The 26,640-nt window shown below is 36.6% G+C and overlaps 1 protein-coding gene across 2 annotated transcripts in view; it reads left to right on the top strand.

Moving 5' to 3' along the window:
- RABL6 (RAB, member RAS oncogene family like 6) overlaps positions 1–26,640 on the top strand; it is a 79,374-nt gene that overhangs the window by 24,836 nt on the left and 27,898 nt on the right. For both annotated transcript variants that reach the window (XM_072633021.1, XM_072633022.1), the window contains exons 4-7: positions 651–703; positions 2,810–2,901; positions 12,854–12,994; positions 16,976–17,081. In XM_072633021.1, the coding sequence (XP_072489122.1) occupies positions 651–703; positions 2,810–2,901; positions 12,854–12,994; positions 16,976–17,081 (392 nt within the window). The remainder of the gene's footprint in view (positions 1–650; positions 704–2,809; positions 2,902–12,853; positions 12,995–16,975; positions 17,082–26,640) is intronic.

The following is a 26,640-nucleotide window of genomic DNA, read 5'->3' on the forward strand; positions in this document are numbered from 1 at the left end:
TCCAACACCCTATTGAAACTGCTTTTTCATGCACTAGGGCTTCAGGTTAGTGCAACCTGGTTTTTCTTATCTTTTGTTTAAAAAGTCTGCACATTTACATTGACCTGTATGCATCTTATTTTTTGCTACATTCCAATTTTGAAATAATATTACATTTTACTTGAAGCTAAAACAGTAGGGAACAATTAGAATAGCTCTAATTTCTTTTCAAACAGCTGCTTCTTGCCTAGGGCAGGGTTTCCGTTTCACCCTGGCTTTCATTTCATTGACATTCATGTGAAACCAGTTAGATAGAATTGATCCAGTAAAATGTTTCAGATTCTTAAGAGGATATACAGTGGAATGGGTTGCCCCATTAACTAGTGAGTTCTCTATCATTGGAAGTACCCAGGAAGAGGCTGGATGACTATTTATTAAGGATGTTTTAGAAAGGAAAAGGGGAATCGTGTATCCAAGTAATAATCAGTAGCTAAACTATGAAGGTCCTCCCAGCTCTTTGGATTCTATAATTCTACAACAGTTTTGCTTGTTTCCTTATTCGTATGAGGGAGAAAAGGAGGTGGGGAAGGACACTCCATCCCATTAGACAGTTTTGCATTTTTATATATTCGGCAGTTCTAGCCCATAATTTATTTCTGTCTTTTAATAAGGAAAGTGCAAAAAACGAGGAGATGGTTTGAAACTGGAAAATGATCCTCAGGAGGTAAGCCATTTTGAGATGCTCAGTTCTTCATCTTCTCTCAGATATACATACATACATACATACATACACACATACATACACACATACATACATACACATATACACATATACATATATATTTTTTATGTTACAGGTCTGTTGTTTTATGCATGTGATGTATTTCCAAGTTAGTTTCTTTGATAATTCTATAAAAACTTCTGTATTTTGAACTTTTTAATGATGGCCCTTTATTATTCTGAACCCCCCACCTGTCCCTTGTTTTTACTCTCCTCATCTCTTGAGTGCCCAGATCAGATCCACTTATTTCAGGTACTGACTCCTCAGAGCCCATATATGGTAACAACAGATGCAAATGGTACTAGTTGCCCATTCATGTGTCATGTCTGTTTAGTTAGAGGCTACTTGTATCTGTTACACAGTTGTACCAAACATCATCTGAACCATCTAACACATGTTAGTGAAGTATATATTACCTTTTCTTTATCCCCAGGAATGGAGTAGTGTTTTCTTCTTGGAGCTTCTTGAGTAGTGTTTTAAGTTAGTTGATCACTCTTGAATTACCCTTCACAAAAATCTTAGCTCTTAAACAGATTTCAGAGCAAAAAAGTTGATTTGAAGAAAAATCCATTTTTCAGTCTCTGAGACACTTTAAGCATCAAAGTGCTAGGGCATAAACTCTGAAGATGAATTGAGGTAGTCAAAAGATATACTGTGTTGATAGTGAACATGGACCCTTCTTTATATCAGAGATCTACCAGTAACTTCATGCTGCTGGATACTTTTCACTTACATAGCAACATGTTAGACCTAACCTATAAGATACTGGAATTCAAAATCTGACTTCAGAAAGTATAAACTTTGTTTCAGTTGTTTACCAGTAAGATATCTGCAGTACTTTATTGCCACCTAAAAACCAGATGTAAAATCTTATGTAGGGCCCAATTTCCAATAACTAAGATAATATTCCTCCATCAATAATGCCGCATTGTGTAATGGAGGTGATTTTACGTTCTTGAGATCCATACCAATGAGACTGTAAGTTCTAGCAGATTCTACCAAGCTAGAAAGCTTGGAATATAAGCTTTGAGATGAACTGTGTTTCATTTGAGGATCAGTCTAACCAGGTTTCATAAGGTTGTTTAGAGGGGGTGGGACTGCAATCTTCATTAATAGAGTAATAACCACACTATTTGAAATTATAAACCTTTTGAAGTATTGAATATAATAATTTGATGCTTTTAACTTTTTAAGTATTTCATTATGCTTTCACTTCTGTTTTTATCATTTTTGTTCTCAAAATATCCTTGGAAGTTAGCTGAAGTGGGCATTAACCATATCCATTTTATAGGCAAAAAAATAGACTCTTAACAGAGGTGTGGGCTCATCCAGATTGCAGGTTGTGATAGTGAGAAAGCCAGTTTTAGAGAACACATATCTTCTGAATCCCAGTCCAGTGCTAGACCACACTAACAAAGAAATTTAAGGCACTTTGCAAATGGCTAGTATTTAAAACAGAGTTCAGTGTTTACTGAACTTGACCAGTCCAGCTGCCATGTCTGGAGATAATTTTTTATTGAAATTCTGTCCTGATTGAATAGGAGGAAAACCTCCTTAGGGAATACATGGGAGGAAAACCTCCTTAGGGAATACATGAGACTTTTGTCAGAGGGCTGAAATGAGTAATTTATTCTTTCCTAGGAACACCACAGCCAGTTAAACATAGAGTTTCACAGAAACAATAGATATGCCACAAAGTAGAAGTGGAGCTAGGAAGGATTACAGTGTTTTGCTGATTGTGCCCTATAAAAGTTCTCTGGAAACAAGAGCTAAACCAGAAGAAATATCCTGCTCCAGAATGGCTGCCTTCCCAAACACTTCTTCCTTGCTTTTTTATACTAATTTGTTGATATAATGACAACATCTAACCTTCCAAACTCCACAGGCTTAATATTGTTGATAATTCATGTAAATGACAGAATATTTTTATTCTTTCAGTCAAAGACACCTGCCTACTTAGGCTTAAAAAGTTTTTTGAGTTTAAAAATGTCTACAAATACCTTTGGAGGAATGGAATTATCTGTTATCTCTGTTTATTTCTTTTCCTAGGCAGAATCAGAGATGGCTCTTGATGCTGAGTTCCTGGATGTGTATAAAAACTGTAATGGGGTAGTCATGATGTTCGATATCACAAAGCAATGGTAAGAAAGACCTATGGTGGTTCTCTAAATTAATAGCCTCTCACTTATTTTTAGCAAGGTCAGTATGACTGTATATTTAGTGTTAATCGTGTAACTTAACATGACACCCTCCTTATTCATCTGATGAAGGAGCCAAAACAAAATCCCTAATGTCTCAAGTATATTGCCTTGGGCTCTCCATGTTTTTAGAAGATGTTATTACTAATATGTGTATTTCCTGACAAAGAACCAAGGCCCAGGGATGGGGAACCTGTGGCCTTCTAGGTCCTCAAGAGCAGCCCTTTGACTGAATCCAAGTTTTACAGAACAAATCCTTTTATTAAGGAGATTTGTTCTGTGATGTTTGGATTCAGTCAAAGGGGCACATTTGAGGACCTAGAAAGCTACATGTGGACTCAAGGACACAAGTTCCCCACTCCGGCCTAGATAATACTTGAAGTTAAAATGGAATTTCATATTGTTTATGTCAAGATTGATATCAGTGTCTAAAAAATAACAAAGAAGATTGACAGTCACAGGTTAGCTGGGTAAAGAGTGAACAAGGTCTAAGTTAGCTATGTCAGATTAGTCTTTGACTGATGCAGTCAAAGCTCACCAGTGCCGCAGTCTTGAGGATAGCCAGGTACCAAATATCTTCTTTATTTGGACTTAACCTGTATCACATTTGTACATCTGAATGTATGCGTTTTGAAGTATCAGTTTTTAATACTCACCTGAACATAGATAATAATACCTTTATCTTCTTTAGTACTTCACCAGTACCTTGGAAGTTTAATGTGATTCCCTTCAACCAGCATTTTTGTAACATTTTGAGTATGGCTTCTGGTGATTGATAAATACCATAGATTAGTTCTTATATACTCAAGGAATATAGAACTTTCTGGTCATTTGACCCAGATGTTACAATACCACTTCCCTCTACAATAAAAATCATAACTCCCACATTTCAGGACAGATTAATAGAAGCTTTATTTAGGAACAAAGTATACATTACTATGAGGAAACTTATTTAACAAAGCAGCCCTCTTCACCTTTACAAGCTTTTATACCGTGACAATTTACAGTAGACTTACAAGGGGATTTGTCTGTATTTCTGCTTTGACACATAACTTTTATCATCATCCAGCCTACAAATACTGCCTATCAGCTTTTTCAGCCTAATAGCAAGGACATGGATGGTTTAAAAAGACAAGGACAGAGAGTAGTGGTGTTTTTTGGTTTATTTGGTTTTTTTGCTTGGAGTGGAAAGAAGACCAGTTTCTAAAATGCATGTACTAATGTCAAAAGAGGGAATATGCAGTGCCTCTGTCTTTTTGTCTCCACACCTGTGTCCCTATAGGGCTGGGCTTAAATATAAAAATAGGGCTTAAATTTAAAAAAATAATAGAAAGTTAATGCCTCTTGCCATAGAAATGACTTAGGATTTTTAAAGGCTATGTCGCTATAGCCCACTGCCTGGAAGTTTCTACCATACTGGAAAGGCAGTTATAGTCCTGAAGACAAGATTGTTTTGTGAGGACTAGCCTTGTCAAATATGGAAAGGTTTATTATTAGAGACTGACCACTATGTGATGGATTCTTTGGCCAAGGAAACTCAAGGAACAAAGAAAATTTCAAAATGGTTCCCAGTCCTTTGGTCGCCTTCTGTTTCTGCAGTCACTGGTGGAAAAGGGAGCAGAAGATGCTAAGAATCATGTAGTTTTTAGACTAGCTTTAAATGCCTAATTTAACATGCTACTGGAAGAACTGAATCATTGAAATTTTGACATTGTTACTGTAAATGAAAACAGAAGGCACTCACTGTCCAAAGATAACAAGAAATATCATTTCTTGAGATTTCTCATGATGAGCATTTTTTTTAAAGGCCACTATCAAGATAATTATAGCTTGATAATATCTGTTGCAGAGGGAGAGCAGGGAAAGAAATTACATAAAGAATTTGATGAGAACTTCCATATTAAGTCATCCTGTACTTTAATACTTGGCAACTTGAATGTGAAGGTGGATATAGGGAAGGGTGGCAAAAAAAAATGGATTGAAAAATAGGGCTTAAGGAAAAGAAATAAAAGAATCCAAAGAGGTTTGTATATTACACAGAATCCCATATATTACAAATCTTTCATGAAAAGAGAAACTGGAGGTAGTAGACATGACACATAGCAAGTAAGATTACAAAAAAAAACAAAAAATTAAGAACTTAACATTTAGTCTCATGTTTGTATAACAAATGAACTTCTTAGAGCAAATACCGAAATCAATACTAAACCAAGAGATATACATTTTATATAAACCTTCCAGGTTTCTCTGAAACCATCCTTGTCATCACTTCTTATGACTCAATATTCTATCACATTCATATTCCATAATTTGTTCAGCCATTTCCCAACTGGTAGGCATCTCCTTTGTCCCCAGCTCTTTGCTGCAGCCAAAAGAATAGCTATAAATATCTTTGTATAAATGGATGTTTTTCTTTTTTCTTTGATCTCTTTGGAATACAAACCTAGTAGTAATATTGGTGAGTTAAAGGGTATGTGCTAAACCCTTTGAGCATAGTTCCAAATTGCGTTCCAGAATGATTGAACCAGTTCCCCTGCATCTCTTCTCCCATTGATAGCCAGACTCCCAGCAAAAGATACATTTGTGTTTTTCACTCACTTACCCTCTACCTCTCATCCCCTTGCAGGCTGATTTTTGACTCCACAACTTGACTGGAACTCCTTGCCAAGGTTTTACCTACCTCTTAATTGCTAAATCTTTTTTTAAATTTTTTTCCCAAAATTTATTTGCTTTCAGTTTTCAACATTCACTTCCCTAAGTTTTAAATTTTCTCCCCCTCCCTCCCCAAGACAGCATGAAATTTTATATGATCTCTACACATATATTCCTAATAAATACATTTACACATCAGTCATGTTGCATAGAAGAATTATAACAAATGGGAGAAACCATGAGAAAAAAAAACACAACAAAACATAACGAAAAAGAAAATAGTCTACTTCATTCTGCTTTCTGACTCCTGGTTTGCATCATGAGTCCTTTGGAAATGTTTTAGGTCCTTGCATTGCAATGAAGTACTAAGTCTACCAGAAAAATTCCTCGCACACTGTGACTGTTAATGTGTGCGCAGTTCTCCTCCCTTCACTCAGCATTGGTTCATGTATCAGTTTTCCCAAAGTCTACTTGCTCATCATTTCTATAGTACAATAGTATTGCATTATATTCATATGCCACAACTTGTTCAGTCATTCCCCAGTTTATTCTTGGCCACCCCAAAAGGAGTTGCTATAAATATTTTTGTACATGTGGGTCCTTTTGGCCCAGATACAGAGCTAGAAGCAATATTGCTGGGTTAAAGGATATGTACATTTTTATAGCCCTTTGGACATGGTTCCAAATTGCTCTCCAGAACCGTTGGATCAACTCATAGATCTACCAACAATGAATTAGTGTTCTAACTTTCCCACATCTTCTCCAACATTTATCATGTTCCTGTTTTGTCATGTTAGCCAATCTGATAGGTGTGATGAGGTACCTCAGAGTTGTTTTGATTTGCATTTTCTCTAATCAATAATGATTTAGAGCATTTTTTCACATGACTATAGATAATTTTAATTTCTTCCTCTGAAAACTGCCTGTTCGTAGCCTTTGACTATTTATCTATCAACTTGTATTCTTCTAAATTTGACTCAGTTGTCTATATATTTTAGAAATGAAGACTTTATCAGTGACATTAGGTGTAAAAATTCTTTCCTAGTTTTCTGCTTCCCTCCTAATCATGGTTGCATTGACTTTGTGCAAAAACTTTTTTTTAATTAATTAATTTATTTTTTAGTTTTCAACATTCATTTCCACAAGATTTTGAGTTTCAAATTTTCTCCTCATCTTTCCCCTCCCACACCCCAAGACACCATGCATTCTGATTACCCCTTCCCCCAATCTGCCCTCCTTTCTGTCACACCCCTTCCTTCCCTTATCTCCATCTTCTCTCTTTCCTTGTAGGGCAAGACAGATTTCTATACCACATTACCTGTACTGCAAAAACTTTTCAATTTATTGTAATCAAAATTATCCATTTTGCATTTCATAATGTTCTCTCTCTCTTGTTTGGTCACAGATTCCTCCATTCTTCATAAATCTGATAGATAAACTATTCCTTGCTCCCCTGATTGTGTATAGTACCAGCCTTTATACCTATGTCGTGTATCCATTTGGACTTTATTCCAGCATACGGTGTCTGATGTTGGTCTATGCCCAGTTTTTGCCATTCTATTTTCCAGTTTTCTTGGCAGTTGTTATCAAACAGTGAGTTCTTATCCCAGAAGCTGCAGTCTTTGGGGTTTAATTGCTAAATCTGTTGACCTTTTTTCAGACTTCATAATTCTTGACCTTTATACCTATGTTGACCATGCTTGCCCCTTTCTAGATTCTCTCTCCCTTGATTTGCATGACTGTTCTTTCTTTGTTCCCTACCCACCTGCCTGGTAGTTTCTTCTCTGTCTTTTTGGTTTTATTATCTATGTCCCATCCCCATTGATGGTCCCCCTAGAGCATTGTCCTGGGTCCTCATCTCTTCTTTATGGAAACCCTCTCTGTAAATCACATCAGTTCCTCTTAGTTCAGTTATTTCTGTTTATGACACCCAAGTCTTTGTGTCAGGCCCTCAAATAGATTTTATTACCTCCCCCTTAAGTCCACCCTTCTTTCTCAGTTAAATGTTGCTGTAAAGCATGCAGTCATCTTTCCAGTTACCCAAGTTCCCAACCTTTCATTCTTTACTCTTCCTCATCTCGCCTTATATCTAATTAGTTGCCAAGTTCTTTTGATTCTGTTTCCATACAGTCTCTCTCTTTCTCTCCTGTCACACAGCCACTGCCCCTAGTTCAGATTTTTATAACCTTAGACTTAGAAGTATAGACTGTTATCAGAGCTTCCTGATTGCTCCGTTTTCAGGCTCCTCGCCAGTTCATTTTCCGTATAGCTACCAAGTAGAGATTCCTAAAATATAAATCTGACCTTGTTATTCCCCTAGTAAAGAAGTTTCAATAATTCCCTATTACTTCTAGGAAGAAAAATACAAGTTCTCTGTTTGGCATTGAAAGCCCTTTATAGTCTTTTCCAGTCTCTTTCTAAACTGATTTCACATTACTTCACTCTCATACTTTATATACCAACCTTCTGGCCTACTTGCTGTTTCCTGTATGCAACATTCCATCTTCTGCCTCTCTCTTTGCTCAGATTGTCCTTTATGCTGGAAATGCTGCCCTTCTTCACCCTCTTAGAATCCCTAGCTCCCTTTAAGACTAATTTTAAATGTCTCTTCCTACATGAAATATTTCCTAATTGCCCACCTCTAGATGTTAGTGCTCTCTCTCCCTCTCCAATCCCGAAGACTTTGTATTTACTTTGTATATATTTTTATTTACTCATTTTTACATATTTCTCACCAACAGAATTTTAAGTTCCTTGAGTGAGCTTTTCTCTTCATACTGTGCCAGTACCTGGCAAGGTGATTGGCATATAATAGACACTTAGTAAAAATTTGTTTAATTAAATTGAATATCACTTCATATAAAATAGGAAGAAACAGAGAGAAGGTATGGTTGAACAAAGCTTGGTGTGAGACCTATTTAAGCTTGATCATCCTAAGAATGGTTAAAAATGAAATGAAAATGAAGATGACACACCAAAATAAAGGAAATATCTCAGCGTTTTCTATAAGCAAATTCTTCATCACTGACAGTGCATCTCCCATATTGGGACTTTAACATCTTATTCCTCAACTTTTAGTATAAAGAAGTTGAAGTATCTAAAAAAAAAAATTTAAAAGAAGCAGGACCACACAAAGAATATTAGGAAGAGATTTGCACAATTTTGAATACTTTAAGAGATGGATTCCAAATATCTTTCAGAATATTTTGAAAGATAAGACAATACCAAATGTTTCAGGGTGAGGGGAGAAGTAACAATATTACCACTTTAAAAAGGTGGAAAAGTTCAGAAAGTACTGAGCAAAAGGCTACTGATTCACATATCTACTTTATGAAAATAATCTACATAGGTATTGAGGATTTCCTTGCTAAAAAAAAAAAAACTTATGAAAAGTGAACCAGCAGCCTTTTTCAAACAGCATGCTATACTAGACCACATATTTACAGTTACATAATTGACTAAAATGTAGAGAATACCAAAAAAGTCCCATTTGTTGATTCTTTTTAAAAAATTGAGTTCATAGAGCATATTGTAGCCTTAAAGCACTAATTTCCAACAAGCTTGTGTTTCCTATGCTTATGTCAAAATCACACATGTTCAAACCCACAAAAGATGAAACAAAGGGAGAGAGAGGAGTAAGCATTAAAGTACCTACTTTGTCTTGGCTTTCCAAATTTTAATCTTATTTGATCCTCACAGTGACCTTATGAAGTAGGTGCTATTATTATCCTCATTTTATAATTGAGGAAACTGTGTTCAACTCTTTGATTATTAATGTCAAAATGGGCATAAAATATGGAGATATATGCTCACCAGAGGTGTTTGCCATTGTCTTGAAGGATGTCCATTACAGAATTTAGATGGAAGAGTAGTTGCTTCTGAATGGTGAGGTCTTTCACATGCTTCTGATTTCAGGTGATTATGCTGATTGCCTCAAGTCCCAGAATATTACAGAATCTGTTAAATGATATTCATAATTACTTAAAGGAGTTTGGCCTAACTATTCACATAGAAAAAAAGTAATGTATGAATGTTGTCCAGACTGTGATGTTACAGTTGGATGAACAGCCATAGAACTGGTTCATTCATGCATATATATATTGGATACATGCTATAGAAGGATAATAAATTGGACAGGAAGAAGAGAATAGGCTAGATTGCATTTAATAAATTATGCAATATTTTTAATGATCACAGTTTTCTCCTTAAACAAAAATTCATTTTTTTAATACTGTGTCTTCTGGTGAGAGACAACTTATCATAGTGGATAGATAACTGGTATCAGAATTAGGAAAACCAGAGTCTTCCTGCCTCAGAGACATACAGATTTTGTGATTCTAGGCAACTCACTTAACCTCTCTTTGCTCCCAGGCAACTCTCTTGAGACTGTGAGTTGCAGAGAATGTCCCAGCCTACATTGGTGGAAAGAATTTCTCAGCCCAGAGTTCCCTTTACTAATGAAATAAAAAATCCAGACCCCATCCTTGTCCCTATTCCTTTGGTAGTTATACAGAGGTTCCCAAAGTGGGCAATAGAGCCCCCTGGGGGTCACTGGAACAATTGAAGGGGGCTTTAGTAGCCTCAGGTACAGTGGAGGGGTAGAGTTGAATAAAAATAAGGGGATAGTGGAAACATGAGGAAAGGAGAAGCGAAGAAAATTTTGAAAAGCCATTTGTATCTGTTTCATTTATTGTGTAACAGTAAAAGTAAAAGTGATTGTTTACATCATTTTCCAAATAAACACACAAAATGCAAGTTATAACTGATCAGTGGTCAAGTCTGCTGATAGGTCTTAAGAAGCAAGTAGTTGGCAGGCCATTGTGTCATGTGATGTTCAGAAGTCCAGCATGCATTGGCATAAATCTGTGCAGGTAATAACTTGTTTACAGTATGATGCTGTATAGTTATGTGATGCAGTATTGTGTTATCAAAATTTCAATGCAGGAAAAAACGCACAAATTTACAATAAAATATTAGATTTAAGATGTCATTTTGGAAAAAAAACATTTTATATTTTTTGAAATTATGCAGATTTCCAAAAAAAAAACTATTAAAGGGTTAAAGAAAATAGATTTCTAGGGGGGCACTGAGTATTTTTTTTAAAGGGGATAGTGGGCCAAATAAGTTTGGGAACTCTGTTACGTGGAATGCCATAGTCTCCAAAGAACTGAAGTTGTAGTGCACCCACAGGGCAATAAGGAGGTGAATGATAAGAGTAAGTAGACTTCTGTATTACCAGTAAAGAATTATGCAGGAGAAGCAACATAAAAGATTATCAGAGAAATGTTTAACTGGAAAGGGAATTGAACTGATCTTATAGAAAGTGAGGAATGGCTCATATACTTCATTGGTACCAATACAGTTCTATCATGTTAAGCAGGTACACTGTGGAGGTTTTATAGGAGCACATGGAAAAGCATCATACAGTGAGCATGGATTGTGAATTAAACCTGGAGGGGAAGTATCTGCACCAACAAGATCACAGTTCCATCAAAAAATTAATAAGTTAATATGAGGGCAAGAAACTACAGAATTCTTAAAGTGTAACCCATTTTAAATGGATTAAAGGAAATTTTTTTTATTCAGTTGGGGATTAATTTGCAGCTTATTTCTATAGGAATTTATTTGAGGCAAGTAGCTTAGCAAGATACAGCCATATGAAAAAAGAGCATCCCATGTGAAAAACAGCAACAACTGCTGGTTATGCAAAGAGCTCCCAAACTTAATGTATCAACTTTTAAGACAGAGTGAAACTTTTCCATTTATGTAATAGGATTATTCATTTGGTTTATTTCCACCTGACCTGGGACACCTTTGGATTGTATGATTTGTGAAAGACTGTTAGCTTAAGCTAAAAACCCCAATAACTCTTACCTCTTGTTCAGTAGTACTCCAAGGGCATTAGTTTATCAACAGAAATATTCCATCAGGTCCTCTTTCTGTTAACAAGTCTCAAATACATATGAAAGATGACATGGAAGGTCACTGAATTTTTTAAACTACTTGGATCACAGCAGCTGAGCTTATATAAGAGAGTCTTTTGGCCCTAGGAGAGATCAATATTCCCTAGTATCTGATTATTTCATTTGAGTGAATCAGTTTGGCTGAGTTGTTGTTGATCTGTTTTCAAAATGTTTTCCAATATATTGCTAGAAATACTTTTAATTAGTTGATTTTAAAGTGTCTGACTTTTCTATTCTCTAGACATATGAGTAGTTCTGTGACTTACTCAGATTCTTGACACTAAAGTCACAGCCCAAATAGATCATCATCTATTAGTTAAAAAGGGTTTAAAGGTGAAGCAGAAGTTGTTTTGAGCAATGGGTAATAGTAATGCTTCATTCATTTGAACTGTATTCAGAATTTGATTATTTGACCTGAAATTTAGTCGAAGTTTACTTCCAAATGTGTGTGAAGGAAATTCTCACCCAAATTTATATCAACAAGATATCAAGCAGCATTAGAAAACAAACTTTTAGAAAGACATTAGCATAATATTTTATATAATAATTATGTTTATGTATATGTAACAGATGTACTTTATATTCAGTTAAAGCAGTTTTCATTTATCTTTCATCCTTAGCACATAGCACAGTACCTGACACACAGTAATGACTTGACAACTTTTAATGAATAAATACATAGATACTTGTCAGCAATTAGCTTAAATGTACAGTATGTACTTAAAAGCAGCAAAACTTCTTTTGAAATATAATTAAGATTTTGTGCTAATTTATATATTTGCTCCCCCAAGCAATCCAAAATATTGAAATTCTTTGTGCATTTTTTAAAAAGTAACTTGTGTTGCTAAAATTTCTGAAACTACTATTACCAAATTTAAAGTAATAAGCTAGATGATACAGGGAGCTAGACCTGAAATCAGGAAGATCTGAGTTCAAATCCTGCTTTAGACACTTTCTTACTCTGTGACCCTGAGCAAGTCACTTAACCTTTGACTGCCTCATTTTCTCCCTCTGTAAAATGTGACAACAAATAGCACCTACCTCTTAGTGTTGTTAAGAAGACAAAATTTGTAAAACTCTTTGCAAACCTTAAAGTGCTACATAAATGCTAACTAGCTATTAATTAGAATCCAAAGAGAATAAGCATTTGGACTTCAACATAGTTTTATTCAGAAAAAATATCTACTTTTGGGCAGAGCATTTTTAGAAGGTTCAAAAAAAAATGAATCTACTACAATGTGCTAAAACTGGAATAACTTTACCTGTCCTGTATGATCAAGGACCTTCAACTACATACTTCGGGAACTTCCCAAAGTGCCGACCCATGTCCCCGTGTGTGTGCTGGGGAACTACAGAGACATGGGGGAACACCGAGTCATCCTGCCAGATGATGTGCGGGAGTTTATTGATAACCTCAACAGGTAGGTGGTGTCAGGCAGTGCTTGTTTTCTACAATCACTTTCGTCTTTGTTCTACTTTATCTGGACAGTCAGGTACTGTCCCATCTCATCTTTGTGTCCCCAGCATTAGTACTCTACCCTGCTCATAGGAAGCACATAACAAATGTTTTTTTAATTTAACAAAATAATTCTGTGTTCCAAAGTGCATATTAGCATTGGATGAAAACCTCTTCATCCAAGTAAAAGATTCATTCAATTAAACATTTGTTAAGCACCTTCTATGTGCAAGATGCCAGGGATACAGAGACAAAGACAAAAGTGTCCCTATGGTCAAGATGCCTACATGTAATCAACACTTACTGAGTACCTGTACTTTACTTGGCATTGTGCTATATCAGGAGTGGGAGGAGGAGGGGACAGATGAAAAAGTATAAGACGTAGTCCCTCCTTCTAGGAGCTCCCATTTTTGTTACATTCTCCCCCACCCCACAAATTATTGAGGTCAGGATTTTTCATTTTTGTCTTTCTATCCTCGGCACCTAACATATTTCCTTATCGATAGCTGGCACTTAAGTTACCAAATGCTGCTAGAATGTACATGTAGAATTTAAGGCACATAAATGGATATATACTGTGATCTCAGCAATGAGCCCTCTTTAACATTGGTGTGGCACTCTTCTCACACACTAAGCACCATATCCTTATCTTAATGATAAGGGTTCACAGAAAACCATCATAGCTTCATGAAGAATTAGTCATGGTAGCTTAATATTAATTCCTTTTTTTTTTCAGGTTTAGTGGATTCTGAAAGATAAGGGAAATACTATAATTGTAATTAGCTTAGATTTTAGTGAAACATTTGATGACACCAGTAATGTGATTATCATGGAAAGGATAGATGTGTGGCAATAATAATAATAATACAGTTGGGTGGGTTCAGAGTTTATTGAATGGTCATATCCGAAAACTAGTCACTAATGGTTTCTCCATTTAAGTGCCTCAGAGATCTGTACTTATCCCTATGCTGTTAACATAAAAGCATAGGTGATATGATTATCAATTTGGAGGTGACACAAAATTAGGAGGGATAACTAATACATTGGATGACAGAGTATGGATGCAAAAAAATATTGATAGACTAAAACATTGAACTGAATCTAATAAGATGAAGTTTAATAGAAAGAAATGTAAAATTTTATGCTTCAAAAATTCAACCTCACAAATGTAAGATGGCTATACAACAATTCTTCAGAGAAAGATCTGTAGGTTTTTAGCAAAGAACAAGCCCAACATAAGTCAACAGCATGATGTGGCAGGCAGTCAGCAAGCATTTATTAAGCTCTTACTATGTATCAGGTACTGTGCTAGGCACTGGGAGTACAAAGAAAGACAGAAACAGGTCTTGACTTCAAGGAACTTACCTTACATTCTAATGAGGAAGACAACATACATAAATAGATTTTTCCAAGATACCTACAGAGGAAATGGAAGGTAACCTTAGAGGGGAAGACAGTAGCAGCTGAGAACACTTGGAAAAGATCTTCTGCAGAAGATTGAATTTGATCAGAGTCTTGAAGGAAGCCAAGGTTTCTAAGAGATCAAAGTGAGGAAAAAAAGCATTCCAAGCATGGGAGACATCAATGCAAAGGCATAATTACAGGATATGTGGGACGTTGTGTGTGAGAAATGGCAAGTAAGCCAGTATAAATTCATTGAAGGAGTGCACAGAGAGGGGGAAAATATGAGAAAACTGACAGTGTAGGAAGGAGCCAGGTTGTGAAAAACTTACAATAAGAAGAACTTTATATATGATCCTGGAGTAACAGGGTGACATGGTCAGACCTGCACTTTGACAATTTCAGCAGCCAAGTGGAGGATGGATTGAAATAAATTAGAAGGAGACTGTAATAGTAAAAGGTGATGAGGGCCTAAAGTAGTGGTTTTGTGAGAGAAGATGATATATACAAGAGATGTGAAGGTAGAAATGGTAGAGATAAAGGTAGTACAAAATGTGGCAACACATTGAATGTATACGATAAGAGTAAGGCCTCCAAGATGACACCAAGATTGCCAGACTCCTTGACTAGGTTAGACATTAATAAAATGGGAAGGGGGTAGGATTTGGAAAAAAAATTAATGAGTTCTGTTTTAGAATTGTTGAGTTCAAGATATCCAAAAGGCAGTTGCTGATTCCACACTGGAGCTCAGAAAAGAGACTAGGGAATAGATTGGGGAATCATCTGCATAGAGATGATAATTTAACTTATAGGAGCTGATGAAATCACCAAGTGAGAAAAAAGAGAAGAGGACCCACAACAGAGCCTTTGTTAGTGAGCATAACGTGGATGAAGATCCAGCAAAGGAAACTAAGAAGGAGCAGTCAGACAGGTAGGAGTACTGAGAAAGAGCAGTGTAATGAAAACTTAGATAATTGATAGTATCCAGGAGGAAAAGGTGATCAGGCAAGAAAAATCATGCCATGTTAGGCTCCATTAAGAAAAGCATGTAATATAGTGCAAATACTATGTTCGGTTCTAAGCACTACATTTTAGGAAAGACATTAATAATCTGGAGAGTATCCAGAGAAAGATATACAAGATGATGAAAGGCTTGATTCAGTTCATGCCATGTGAGGATTTGTTACTGGAATTGGAGGTGTTGAATCTGAAGAAGAGATAGGGTTGTCTGATGGAAGAGCAGTTAGATTTGGTCTGTTTGGCCCTTTGAGGCAGAACAAGGAATAGTAGGTGGAAATTGCAAAGAGCTCAATTGGGGCTTGATGTAAGGAAAAACTTCCTAACAATTAGAACTATCTAAAATTAGAATGGGCTGCCTCCAATAGTAGGGGATTCCCCCACTGGAAGTCTTCAAAAAAAGGATAGAGAACTGTTTGTTAAATATATCTAATTCTTATTTGGGTATTTGTTGGGTTAGATGGCCTCTGAAATTGCTTCTAAGATTCTGTGGATAAAAATCCACAGATCTGACAGATCTGTCTGACTAGGATGTAGACATCAATATAAAACCTTACTCTTTGCATATTTTCCCCTATTTGTGTTCCCAAATTTCATTTCTCCATGCATAGATATCATTCCATTTGCCTCATATGTTTGTCTCCACTAAAAAGTAATTTTAGCACAGCATATTACTACTCTAACACATTGTTATATTGTAGATATGAGCTTGAATTCTTAAAGGCTATGCCAGCAGAGTGCATTGCTGGCAGGTCCTTCCAAGATAGAAAGGTTTTGACCATACCCCCAGCAATAGATTACATACCTTTTATCCAGGATTAACCCAACGAAGTTAGTAGAGGTTCACCATAGACTTGATACCAGAAGAAAAAATTTTTGACAAGAACAGCTAATAAAGACCCTGTGAAGTTGTAGAGACATTTCTGTTGGCATTAATAAAAGAAATACCCTGGTGAAACTGAATATCCTTGAAATTTTGCCACACATGAAATTAAAGTCATGAAGTGTTGTCACATAGTCTGCTTGTTACTTCTTTTGAATTCCTAATCTCCCAGCTAATGTTCTGGATCATTCTATAATTGAGCTTAGTCTGTATACCTTGAACATGTGTATATGATCCTTTTATAAAGTAGTTGTTTTGTAATGCATAATAGCCCAACCTCAGTTCACCAATTTTAATTGGGCAGAAAATTAAGGTTATGAGGCCTTGTGTTCAGTAACCCATTAATCCCTGGAAGCAGCAGTCAGACTTCCACATCCAAGTACAACTATGTCAAACCTTTTTCTAGCTTTCTAAGAAGACCATAAGTCTCACTTTTATTTAAGAATATAAATTCAACCATGAACTTCCCTTAGGGTTGATTATCATCTCCAAACCAAGGACATTCATCTTGGATGAAGAGGTTTGCCCAGAAAAAGACGTTCCATATTTAGGCACTGCCCTTTTTGCTATTTAGTGCCCTTTGGATAGTTTTGTAACTTCTTTTGCATTATCTCTTTTCTTGTTTGGTTTGTTTGTTTTAAACAGACCCCCAGGTTCTTCTTATTTTCGATATGCTGAATCTTCCATGAAGAACAGCTTTGGCTTAAAGTATCTACATAAATTCTTCAATATTCCATTTTTACAGCTGCAGGTAAGTTCCTTTTGGGGAGAGAAGGGCAATCAAGGGACAAAAGAGAAGAAAATGGCTTTTGTGACTGATATCAGGGCAGTTTTCCTTGATAATTTCTTAAAAGATGCTGTCCAGGCTCTTATCTTTTATCATGGCTTTCAGATAGTCCAGTATTTCTTAAATTATCTCTCCTGGATCTGTTTTCCAGGTTGGTTGTTTTTCTAATGAGGTATTTTACATTTTCTTCTAGTTTTTCATTTTTTGAATGTTTGATTGATTCTTGATGTTTCAGTCATTAGCTTCCACTTGCCCAATTCTAATTTTTAAAGAATGATTTTCTTCAATGAGCTTTTGTACCTCCTTTTCCATTTGGCTAATTCTACTCTTTAAGGAATTTTCTTCCCTGAATTTTTTTACGTCATTTTCCATTTTTGTACTTCCTTTACCAAGGTGTTGACCTATTTTTCATGATTTTCTTGCGTAACTTTCACTTCTTTACCCACTTTTTATTCTACCTCTCTTAAATTTATTTTTTAAATCTTTTTTGAGCTGTTCTGGGAGGACTTTGTGGGCCTGACACCAATTCATATTTCTCTTTGTGACTTTGCATGAAGGTATTTTGCCATTGTGGCTCTCATGTGAATTTTGTTTTGATCTTCCCTGTCTCTATAGTATTTTTCTGTGGTCAGGGCTTTTTTTTATTTGTTTTTTCCTCATTTTCCAACCTATTTCATGACTTCTAAAGTTGACTTCTGCTCCTAGAGTCCAGGGGTCACTGTCCCAAACTTCTTGCAGCTAGAGCCAGGGGCCTGGCCACAAGTTCCTCCAGGGTCACCCAGCCTAGTTGTACCTGTTACAGCAGGGCCTCTAGTGCTGCTGCACTGTGGCTAAAGACCTCACAGCTAGCCCATTGTGCCACTGGCCTGCTGAATCAGGGGCACAGGGCCTCAGTTGCTGATCTGTACTGGGTTTAAGGTACTGCCACTGACTTGTGTGGACACTGCCTATGCTGGGCTGTGCTCCCCTTTTATCCACACGAGACAGATCTTTCCTGTAGTACTTCTAAGTTATCTTGGCCTGGAAAATTGTTTCACCCCCTCTTTTTGTGAATTTTGTCACTCCAAAACTTGTTTTGAGGTGTAATTTAAAGTTGTTTCAAGGGGAATTAGAGAGAGCTCAGGACAGTTTCCTGCCTTTTCCTCACCATCTTGGCTCCACCGGCTTTTGTGACCAAGTTATATTTCTCTCATATATTTTGTTCCTTATTTTATATTTTTCTTCACTAAGGATATGGCTATTTAAAATTCACCAAGCACTTATTAAGTGTCTGCTGTGTTCAAGGAATTAAAGGTACAAAAGCAAAAAGAAAGAGAACATTCTCCTCCTTCAAAAAACTTTGTAGTCTTCAAAAAGAATGCAACGCTTACCAAGGTATGGGTTTATGAGGAAGGATAAAGAGATGAATTATTTACATATGGAAATGTTCTGCAGGCAGCTCAGGAAAGAAATTTGATACTGTGTAGGTAAATGAACTTTTGGTAACTGATGAGATCTCAGAGAGTGAAAAGACAGAGAGGATAATAGTTTGTTATGGACCTTAGGGAAGCCCACAGATAGGGACAAGAAAAGGTTGACCAGAAAAAGAGATAGAATCACTGAATTTCAGAGTTGGAAAGGACCTCAGTGACCGTCTAGTACAAAGCATACACCAAGAAAGAATCCCTGCTCTAACATGCCCAACAAGTGACAGTCTAGCCTCTTAAATAATTCTAGGAAGGAGGTAATTAAGGAAATTATAAGAAAATGCCTCACTGCCCTTGATGATTTGAAGTCACCCAGTTTAGATAAACTGTATCTTCCACACTGGAAGAACAGACAGGTCTAATTGCTGAGCCACTATCAGTGATTTCTGAAAGATTAGGGAAAACAGGAGAGGTACAACAAAATGGGAAAATAGCAAATGTCCCAATTTTCAGAAAAGGAGAAGCAATAGAGTCCAGACTGTTACTTATTGGAGGCATCAGTTGCCTGTTAATCATTTTTTGTTCTGTCATTTCTAGTGTAAAAGTCATTCTCCTTTGGACAATCCATAGAATCTAACTGCTCCTCCCTCCAAACTCTTTGAAACTTGCTTCCCCCAGATAGAGTATGCATGTCACATTATGTTAGGCTTTCTTCTCCTTTGTCACAAACTCTAAGAAGGTTCTTCCATCCAAAGTAGACTTTCTCCTCGTTAGTTCCTCTGCCTTTTGAAGGATGAAATTATCATTAAAGCAAATCAAAAAGTTATTAAGTTGTACTGCTTTTGGTGGAAAAGAGAATTATAGAACATTTCTTGACAATTGAAGTTTATTATTACTGCAGTATCTACCTTTATGTCAGATTGGTGATCTGTTTCCCAAATTACACGTCTATTTTCTCTTTCTTTCCAGGTGGTCTATGACAAAATCACTTGTTTCTCCCTTCATTGATCTTCATTTTTACATTTCAACCTTAAATCTTAAATCTCCAACTCTCTATTGGATATCTCTAATTAGATGTCCTACAGATATCTTGAAATCAACATGGATTGTCAAGGGCACCACCATCCTCCTACTCGCTCATGGTTGCACCTTGGTTTTATCCTCAGCTCCTCATTCTCATCACATATATCCAGTCTCTTTCAAAGTCTTGTCATTTTTACCATTGAAATAGCCTTCTCATTAGTCTCTCTCTACTCCAGTCCTTTCTTCCCCTGAGCTGCCAAAATGATCTTCCTAAAGTACAGGTCTGACCAGTAAACTGACTCAGCAACTCCATTGGCCTCCTGTTATATCCTTAATCAAAATTAAAATCCTCTAGTTGAATAATTAAAGCCCTTCACAACTTGACTTCTTCCTATCTTTGCAGTTTTCTTATGCTTTTACTCCCCCCCCATATACTCTTCCGTCCATCAACACTGGCATTCTTCTTGTTCTTCACATATGATACTCCATTCCTGGAATTGTGTTCTCCTTCAACTCTGCCTCCTGACTTCTCTCAAGACTCAGGTTAAATCTCATCTTCTGCAAGAAACCTTTCCCACCCACCCCTCCACCTTCTTATTCCCCACTGCTAGTGCCTTCCCTCTGCAAGTATCTCCACTTTACCCAGTATATATCTTAGATACGTAATTATTTGCATCGTCTCCCCCATTAGAATGTGAACTCCATGAGGTCAGATACTCTTTTTTGCCTTCCTTTACATTCCCAGAATAGTGCCTGGCACCTATTAAGTGTTTAAGAAGTACATATCAATCTTGCTTAATCCTAGAGATAATAACCATTGAAATTAATTGAGCAGATAAGTAGCTTAATCAGATCTGTGGCTTAGGAATATTACTAGGCTATGTAAAAGATAGATTGGAAGAAGAGAGATGGTCCAGAAGGACAGTTAGATGTAAGAGATGTGGAGAGAGAATCAACAAGACTTGGAAACTGGTGGTATATGTGGAATGACTGAGAAACTGAGGATGACTTCTAGGTCATGAACCTAATTAACTAGTAAGATTAGAGTAGCTTTCACAGAAATAAAAAAGAAGAGAAGCTTTGAGATCAAAAATAATGAGTTCTGTTTTTGACATGTGAAGTTTGAGGTGTCTATCCAGGGGTGGGCCACATGTAGCTTTCTAAGCCCTTGGGTGCAGCCTTTTGACTGAGTCCAAGTTTTACAGAACAGTCCTTTTATTAAGGAGATTTGTTCTGTGAAGTTTGGATTCAGTCAAAGGGTTGCATTTGAGGACCTAGAGGGCCACATGTGACATTGAGGCCACAGGTTTCCCACCCCTGGATTTAAACCCATACAGTAGACAATGGGTACTGTGAAGCTGGAACTTTGGAGACAGTAGGGCTGGTTATAGAGATCTGCAAGTCTCACACATGGTGAGACAACAAGCATTTATTAAGTGTTGACTTGTATGTTCCAGGCGTTGTACTAAGCACTGAGGTACAGATATAAGCAAAAAGAAAAATATCCCCTGCCTTCAAAGAATTTACATTCTAATGAAGAAACAGTGAGCTGGAAAAGGGGGCAGAATGAAAAGATATCCAGTGGGGCATGTTGACAGAATGCAAGAGAATCAGAAACACAGAAAGAGGGAAATAAAGCATTCCTAGCCTGCTTCTGTTCCCAAAACTGAGGCCACTGGAAGGAACTAGGGGAAGGAGTCTGGTGTAGTGGAAGGATTTTCTAAGATGAGAAGGCCCTAGGTGCTGAGGCAAGTTCCAAGTGAGAAGCTAACTAAGTCATGGTAGTGAAGTCTAGGAGAGTCAGAAGGCGGGAGGGAAGCAAGGCTGTGGGAGCTAATGAGATCAACAGAAGATAAAGTGTAAGAAAAGAAAATCAAGCTGGGTCAAAAACCTTCAGGTCACTCATAATTAAGGGGTTTCATATGAAGGACAATCCTTTGAAAAGGCTGAGAAGGATTGGTTAGCAGGTAAGAAGAGAACAGAGAAAGAGTAGTGTCACAAAATCCCAGAGGGTAGCCAGGAAAATAGTGTTCAATAATGTCTGCAGCTACAGGCAGATGAAAGATAAAAGGCCTTCAGATTTAACAATTTTAGGAGATCATTGGCAGCATTGGAAAGAACATGTTCTGTGACATGACAAGGTAGGAAGCCAGATTACAGAAGGTTAAGAAGTAAATAAGAGGAAAAGAATGAAAGGTAACAGTTTTTTCCTAGGCTTTAGGTTAGGGGACTCAGAGAATCCACTTGAGGAGATGGAAGAAGGTATATCAAGGTAACATGTAGAAGGGTTGGCCTTTGTGAGGAACAGAGCCACTCCTTCAGAGACTGTAATAAAGGAGGAAAAAAATGAAGGGTGATTTCAAGGCGTTTGAGATACAAAAAAAGAGGAAACTCACAGCAATAGATTCCTTTTTTATTAAAGCATGAGGTAAAGGCCTCTGCTGAGAGGTTTAGAGTAGGAGGTAGTATGGGAAACTTGAGGAGAAAAGAGGTTTGAAACAACCACTGTGGGGAATGTGAGGTGGAGGGTAAGAATCACTGAGAGAGGAGTAAAATTGCTACTTTGTTATAGTGAGAGCCCAGTTGAGATTAGATAACATACATTTTGAGTAGAGAGCAATGTAATGTTGAACTAGATAGCCAAAGAATGAAAATTTCTTTCCTAATTGCAGACTAAATCATAGATCACAAGATTGCTTGGTGATAATTTCATAGTGCATTAAATAAATTTTCTTATGTGATCTTTCCCCTATATGATATTAGGAAGTATCCAACTTTAAAATGTAATTCAAGAACAATCATCCGTATCCTTGAAAATGTTACGAAAGTCATGAGGGAATTAGACATAAGAGGCATCAAGTCTGTGTCCACAGGTTCTTTCATTTCTAATTCTATACTCCCCTACCCAGTAAACTTTCCCTTGAAACAGAGAGAGAAAAAAGCAATTCAGCAAATCTAAGCAGTATTCAAAACAAGTCTGACAGTATGTGCAACATTCCATACCCATAGCCCCCTATTTGTTACAACATATATTGTTACTTCTAAAGATATTTTCTGTAAATCCTAATCCCATTCATGAAATTCAGTTGTTTTTTAGCATCAGTTCTTTTTACACTTTTTTACCATCTCTAGATTTGAGGCTTTGTTGTTACTTTGGAATCTGTAGCTTTTTGAGAACTTCAGAGTCCAATTCTTAAGGCAAACATCTTCAGAAAGTAAATTCTTCCTTTTTATATATTTACATCACAAAATGATATTTTTGCTTGCAATGAATAGAATTAGTTGTGACCCTAAAGTGGAAAGTGCCACAGGAAATAAATTTATAGTTTTAAAAAAAGAGTATAAGCAGGATAGGAATGAGGGACACCATTAGAGAGAACTTAGCTATTACTACCTTTACTGTTCTTACTATGCAATTAGAGAATATCTGTCTTGATATCTAACATCTAGCAAAATGTCAACATTTAATTAGGGCTTTTGTTGTTGGTTTTTTGTTGTTTTGGTTTGGTTTTTTGAGACTGAGCCCTTTTGGCACAGGCTGAAAGTTCGGCAACCAGTTAATGGATCCAGTTCAGTAAAGATTGGCATATAAGTTTTATCCAGCTCTGTTTTTCCAGTCTTGACTGATTCGTTCCTCCTTTGGCAGCCTTGGTGACTTGGTAAACACTTTACCCACTTTAGCTCTGCTGTACCTCAGAACTCTTCAGCTGAAGTGATCCACCAGCCTCAGTGTCCCCACAGCATTCACTATGATGCAGGCTGGTTTAGTGTTTAAATCATATAGGTTTTTTGTGTTTTCTTTGCTATCTAAATTTGATTAGCATGCTTCTCAGAGGCAGCATGGTATAGTGGAGAGGGCATTGGACTTGAAGTCGAGAAGTCCTGGGTTCAGATACCGACTTGGATATTTAACTAGCTCTGTGACCCTAAATAGGTCACATAACTTCTCTGTGCCTCAGTTTCCTCATCTGTAAAATGGAGTCGTTAGACATAGTTGCCTCCAGCTCTAAATCTATAATCCTGTGAAGTTGGCTATCATTCTATAACACATCTGGTCTCATCAGAGAATCTTAATCTTGCTTCATTTATAAATTATTAATCAACAACAAATACTAAGTAAAAGAAGCTGTATGCACCTTTTTATCTAGGCTAACAGGAAAGTTGAACCAAGTAGCCAAGCAATTGGAGTAAGAAAGGTAGATTTGTTTCCAGTGGATCATAGAGTGGAATTGGAACGGAATTTAGGTTACTTAATTCAACCTCCTACACCATACAGGAATCCTCTACAGCACGTCAAGTGGCCATACAGCCTATGCTTTAATATACTTCCAGTAGTGGAAAACTCACTGTCTCAAGGGGAAGCCTATTACATTTTAGGCAGCTCTAATTATTATGAAATTCTTCCCTCTGTAGAGGGAAAAATTGACTCTTCATAACTTCTGTCTATTCATCCTACTTTTGCCTTCTGGAATTACATAAAATAAATCTAATCCTCCTTCCAGCTGGCACCCTCCTAGTCTTTTAAAAATAACGATTATGTCCTCCTAGACGTCAGTCTCTTCTTATATGACCTGGTTTCAAAGTTACCCTCATCATCTTTATCATCTTTTTCTTGACATACTTCATTTTGTCAGTGCTTCTTAAAATGGTAGAGAATTGCACATAGGATTCTAGATATAAAGAGTGACTAACACAAAGCAGTGGAACTATTAACTCCTTTTGTAGGCACTGTACTTATAACAGTGCATCCCAAGATTCTGTTAGCTTGACAACAAGATAACCATCTGGGCTCAATGAGCTTATTGCTAATTAAAAATCTTTTTACATTAACTACCAACAAGTCACATTTTCCTGTCCTGTAATTGTGAAGCTTGTTTTCTTTAACCTAAGTGCAAGGCTTTCTATTTATATTTTGTCTTGACAGATATGGCCCATCACTGGATCTTAGTAAACACTTTTTAAATCTTGATTATTGTCTTCCAAAATATTTATCATCTCTTTCAATTATGTGTTCTCAAATTTTATAAAACTGCTGTCAGTATTTTAAACTGATTTTTAATAACATTAACTGATAAATTGATAACATTGTTGAATTTGGCTCATGACCAAGCCCTGCAGTAAACAACTAAAGATACTTTCCAGATTGACATTGAACTTAACTAAGAATGCCTTTAAATGGTACTATCATCCAACCTGCATTTCTTCATTTTGTGCACAAAACTATAATGGGAGAGTTTGTCAGATGCCTTGCTGAATTCTAGATCTACTCTCTATAGCATTGTCCTAATTTCACAATTTTTACAGGTTTTCAGAGTCATGTTTCAAGAAAACTACAAATGACCACTCACTTCTGTACCTTTCAGCAAGTGCTCACTAGCCACCACAACCTGTGCCTTCCTCCAGTTACTAGTAATAAATTGGTCTTAAATGACTTCTGAGGTTCCTCCTAATTCTAATATTTTTTGATTCTATGAAGAGATTTCTTCAAATCCACTAAGAACTTTTGGATACCCCTTATGGAAAGCTATTAGTTCTTAAAAAAATAACCTGTAAAGTCACCCTCTACAGATAAAGATCTTATGCCTTCTTTATGTCATGTTCTACTGTCAGCTTCCTGACCCTAGTTTCAGTGTTCCAGTGCATCTCAGAATCTTTTACTGCCTATCTTTCTTCATTAATTTTATCTTCTAATACTGTCTAGTAAATCTTTGGGGCAGCTAGATGATGCAGTGGAGTGCTGGGCCTGAAGTCAGGAAGACTCATCCTCCTAAGTTCACATCTGGCCTCGGACACTTGCTAGCATGACCCTGGGTGGGTCACTTCTTCCTGTTTGCCTCAGTTCCTCATCTATAAAATGAACTGGAGAAGAAAATGGCAAATCCACTGCAGTATCTTTGTCAAGAAAACACCAGCTGGGGTTACAGAAGATTTGGACATGACTGAAAAATGACTGAATAACAACAAAAGTAATTTTTCATCCTCACTAATATGCTGGGACAAATATAATTGTTACTTAAGCTCTTTAATTTTCTCAAGCAAAGTGAAGAAGTAATCTTTCATTTAGTGAACAGTATAGTTAGTGGTTGTCTTTTGCAGGAAAACATACCACAAACTCACCAGATCAGTAAAGCAGTTCCTTTGTTTTCTCTGCTTCCTTGTTCTCAAATGAAACTACTTCTTTGTGACTCTTCCTGAAAATTTATCCTGCCAACTACTGCTGTACCTGTTTGCCATGTGTTTGGGCTCTTCTCAAAGAGGTATATTTAGAATGTCACTTTTAAGTCATTCTTTCTGCTCCTTTCTTTACCAAGACCTACTGAGCTGCTCAGAGAGATTAAAAATAGCAGATAGTATTAATTTAAAATTTAGTTCAATTAGCCATCTACATCTGCTCCTTAAAGAATTATTAAATGCAGTCAAGCAACATGAGCATACTCTGGTATTTTGAACTCTTGCTTGCAGACCCTTCCCATCTTTTTTTAACAATTATTTATTTATTTATTTTTGCTTTTCACCATTTACTTTCATAAATTTTTGAGTTCTATATTTTCTCCCCATCCATCCCTTTCCTCCACCCCAATACGGCACACAGTCTGATACAAGCGCTACGTTTACATTCATATTAAACATTTTCACGAGTCATGTTGTAAAGAATTAGAATCAATGAAAGAAACCACAAGAAAGAAGAAACAAGAAAAAGAGACAGCAAAAAGTATTCTTTGATCTGCATTTAGACTCTGTAGTTCTTTTTCGGGATGATGAAGGAATTTTCTTATGGAATTTTCAGAGACTAGCCATATGACCAAAGGTGGTCCACTAATAATGACTCCGGGATCAGTGTGCCAAGCCTCACTGTTAAAACCTAGAAAACTACGTTCCACTTGAAGCAATAGGGGCAGCAGCTATACTATTCTTGAAAAAAATTTGACTCTAAAATCCAACTCTGCAGTTGATTTGGAAAAGAAGGAAATTACCAGTGGGATTTGAAATAGAATTTTAAAATCTAAAATAAGCACTAATATATATTGACTATTAGGTCCTTTTCAACAAAGGAATAGAATTTACACTGGGAAAAATTAAAGCTCTGACTTCTA

The sequence above is a fragment of the Notamacropus eugenii genome, chromosome 1 (assembly GCF_028372415.1).
Source record: "Notamacropus eugenii isolate mMacEug1 chromosome 1, mMacEug1.pri_v2, whole genome shotgun sequence".
NCBI classification, from domain to species: Eukaryota; Metazoa; Chordata; class Mammalia; order Diprotodontia; family Macropodidae; genus Notamacropus; species Notamacropus eugenii.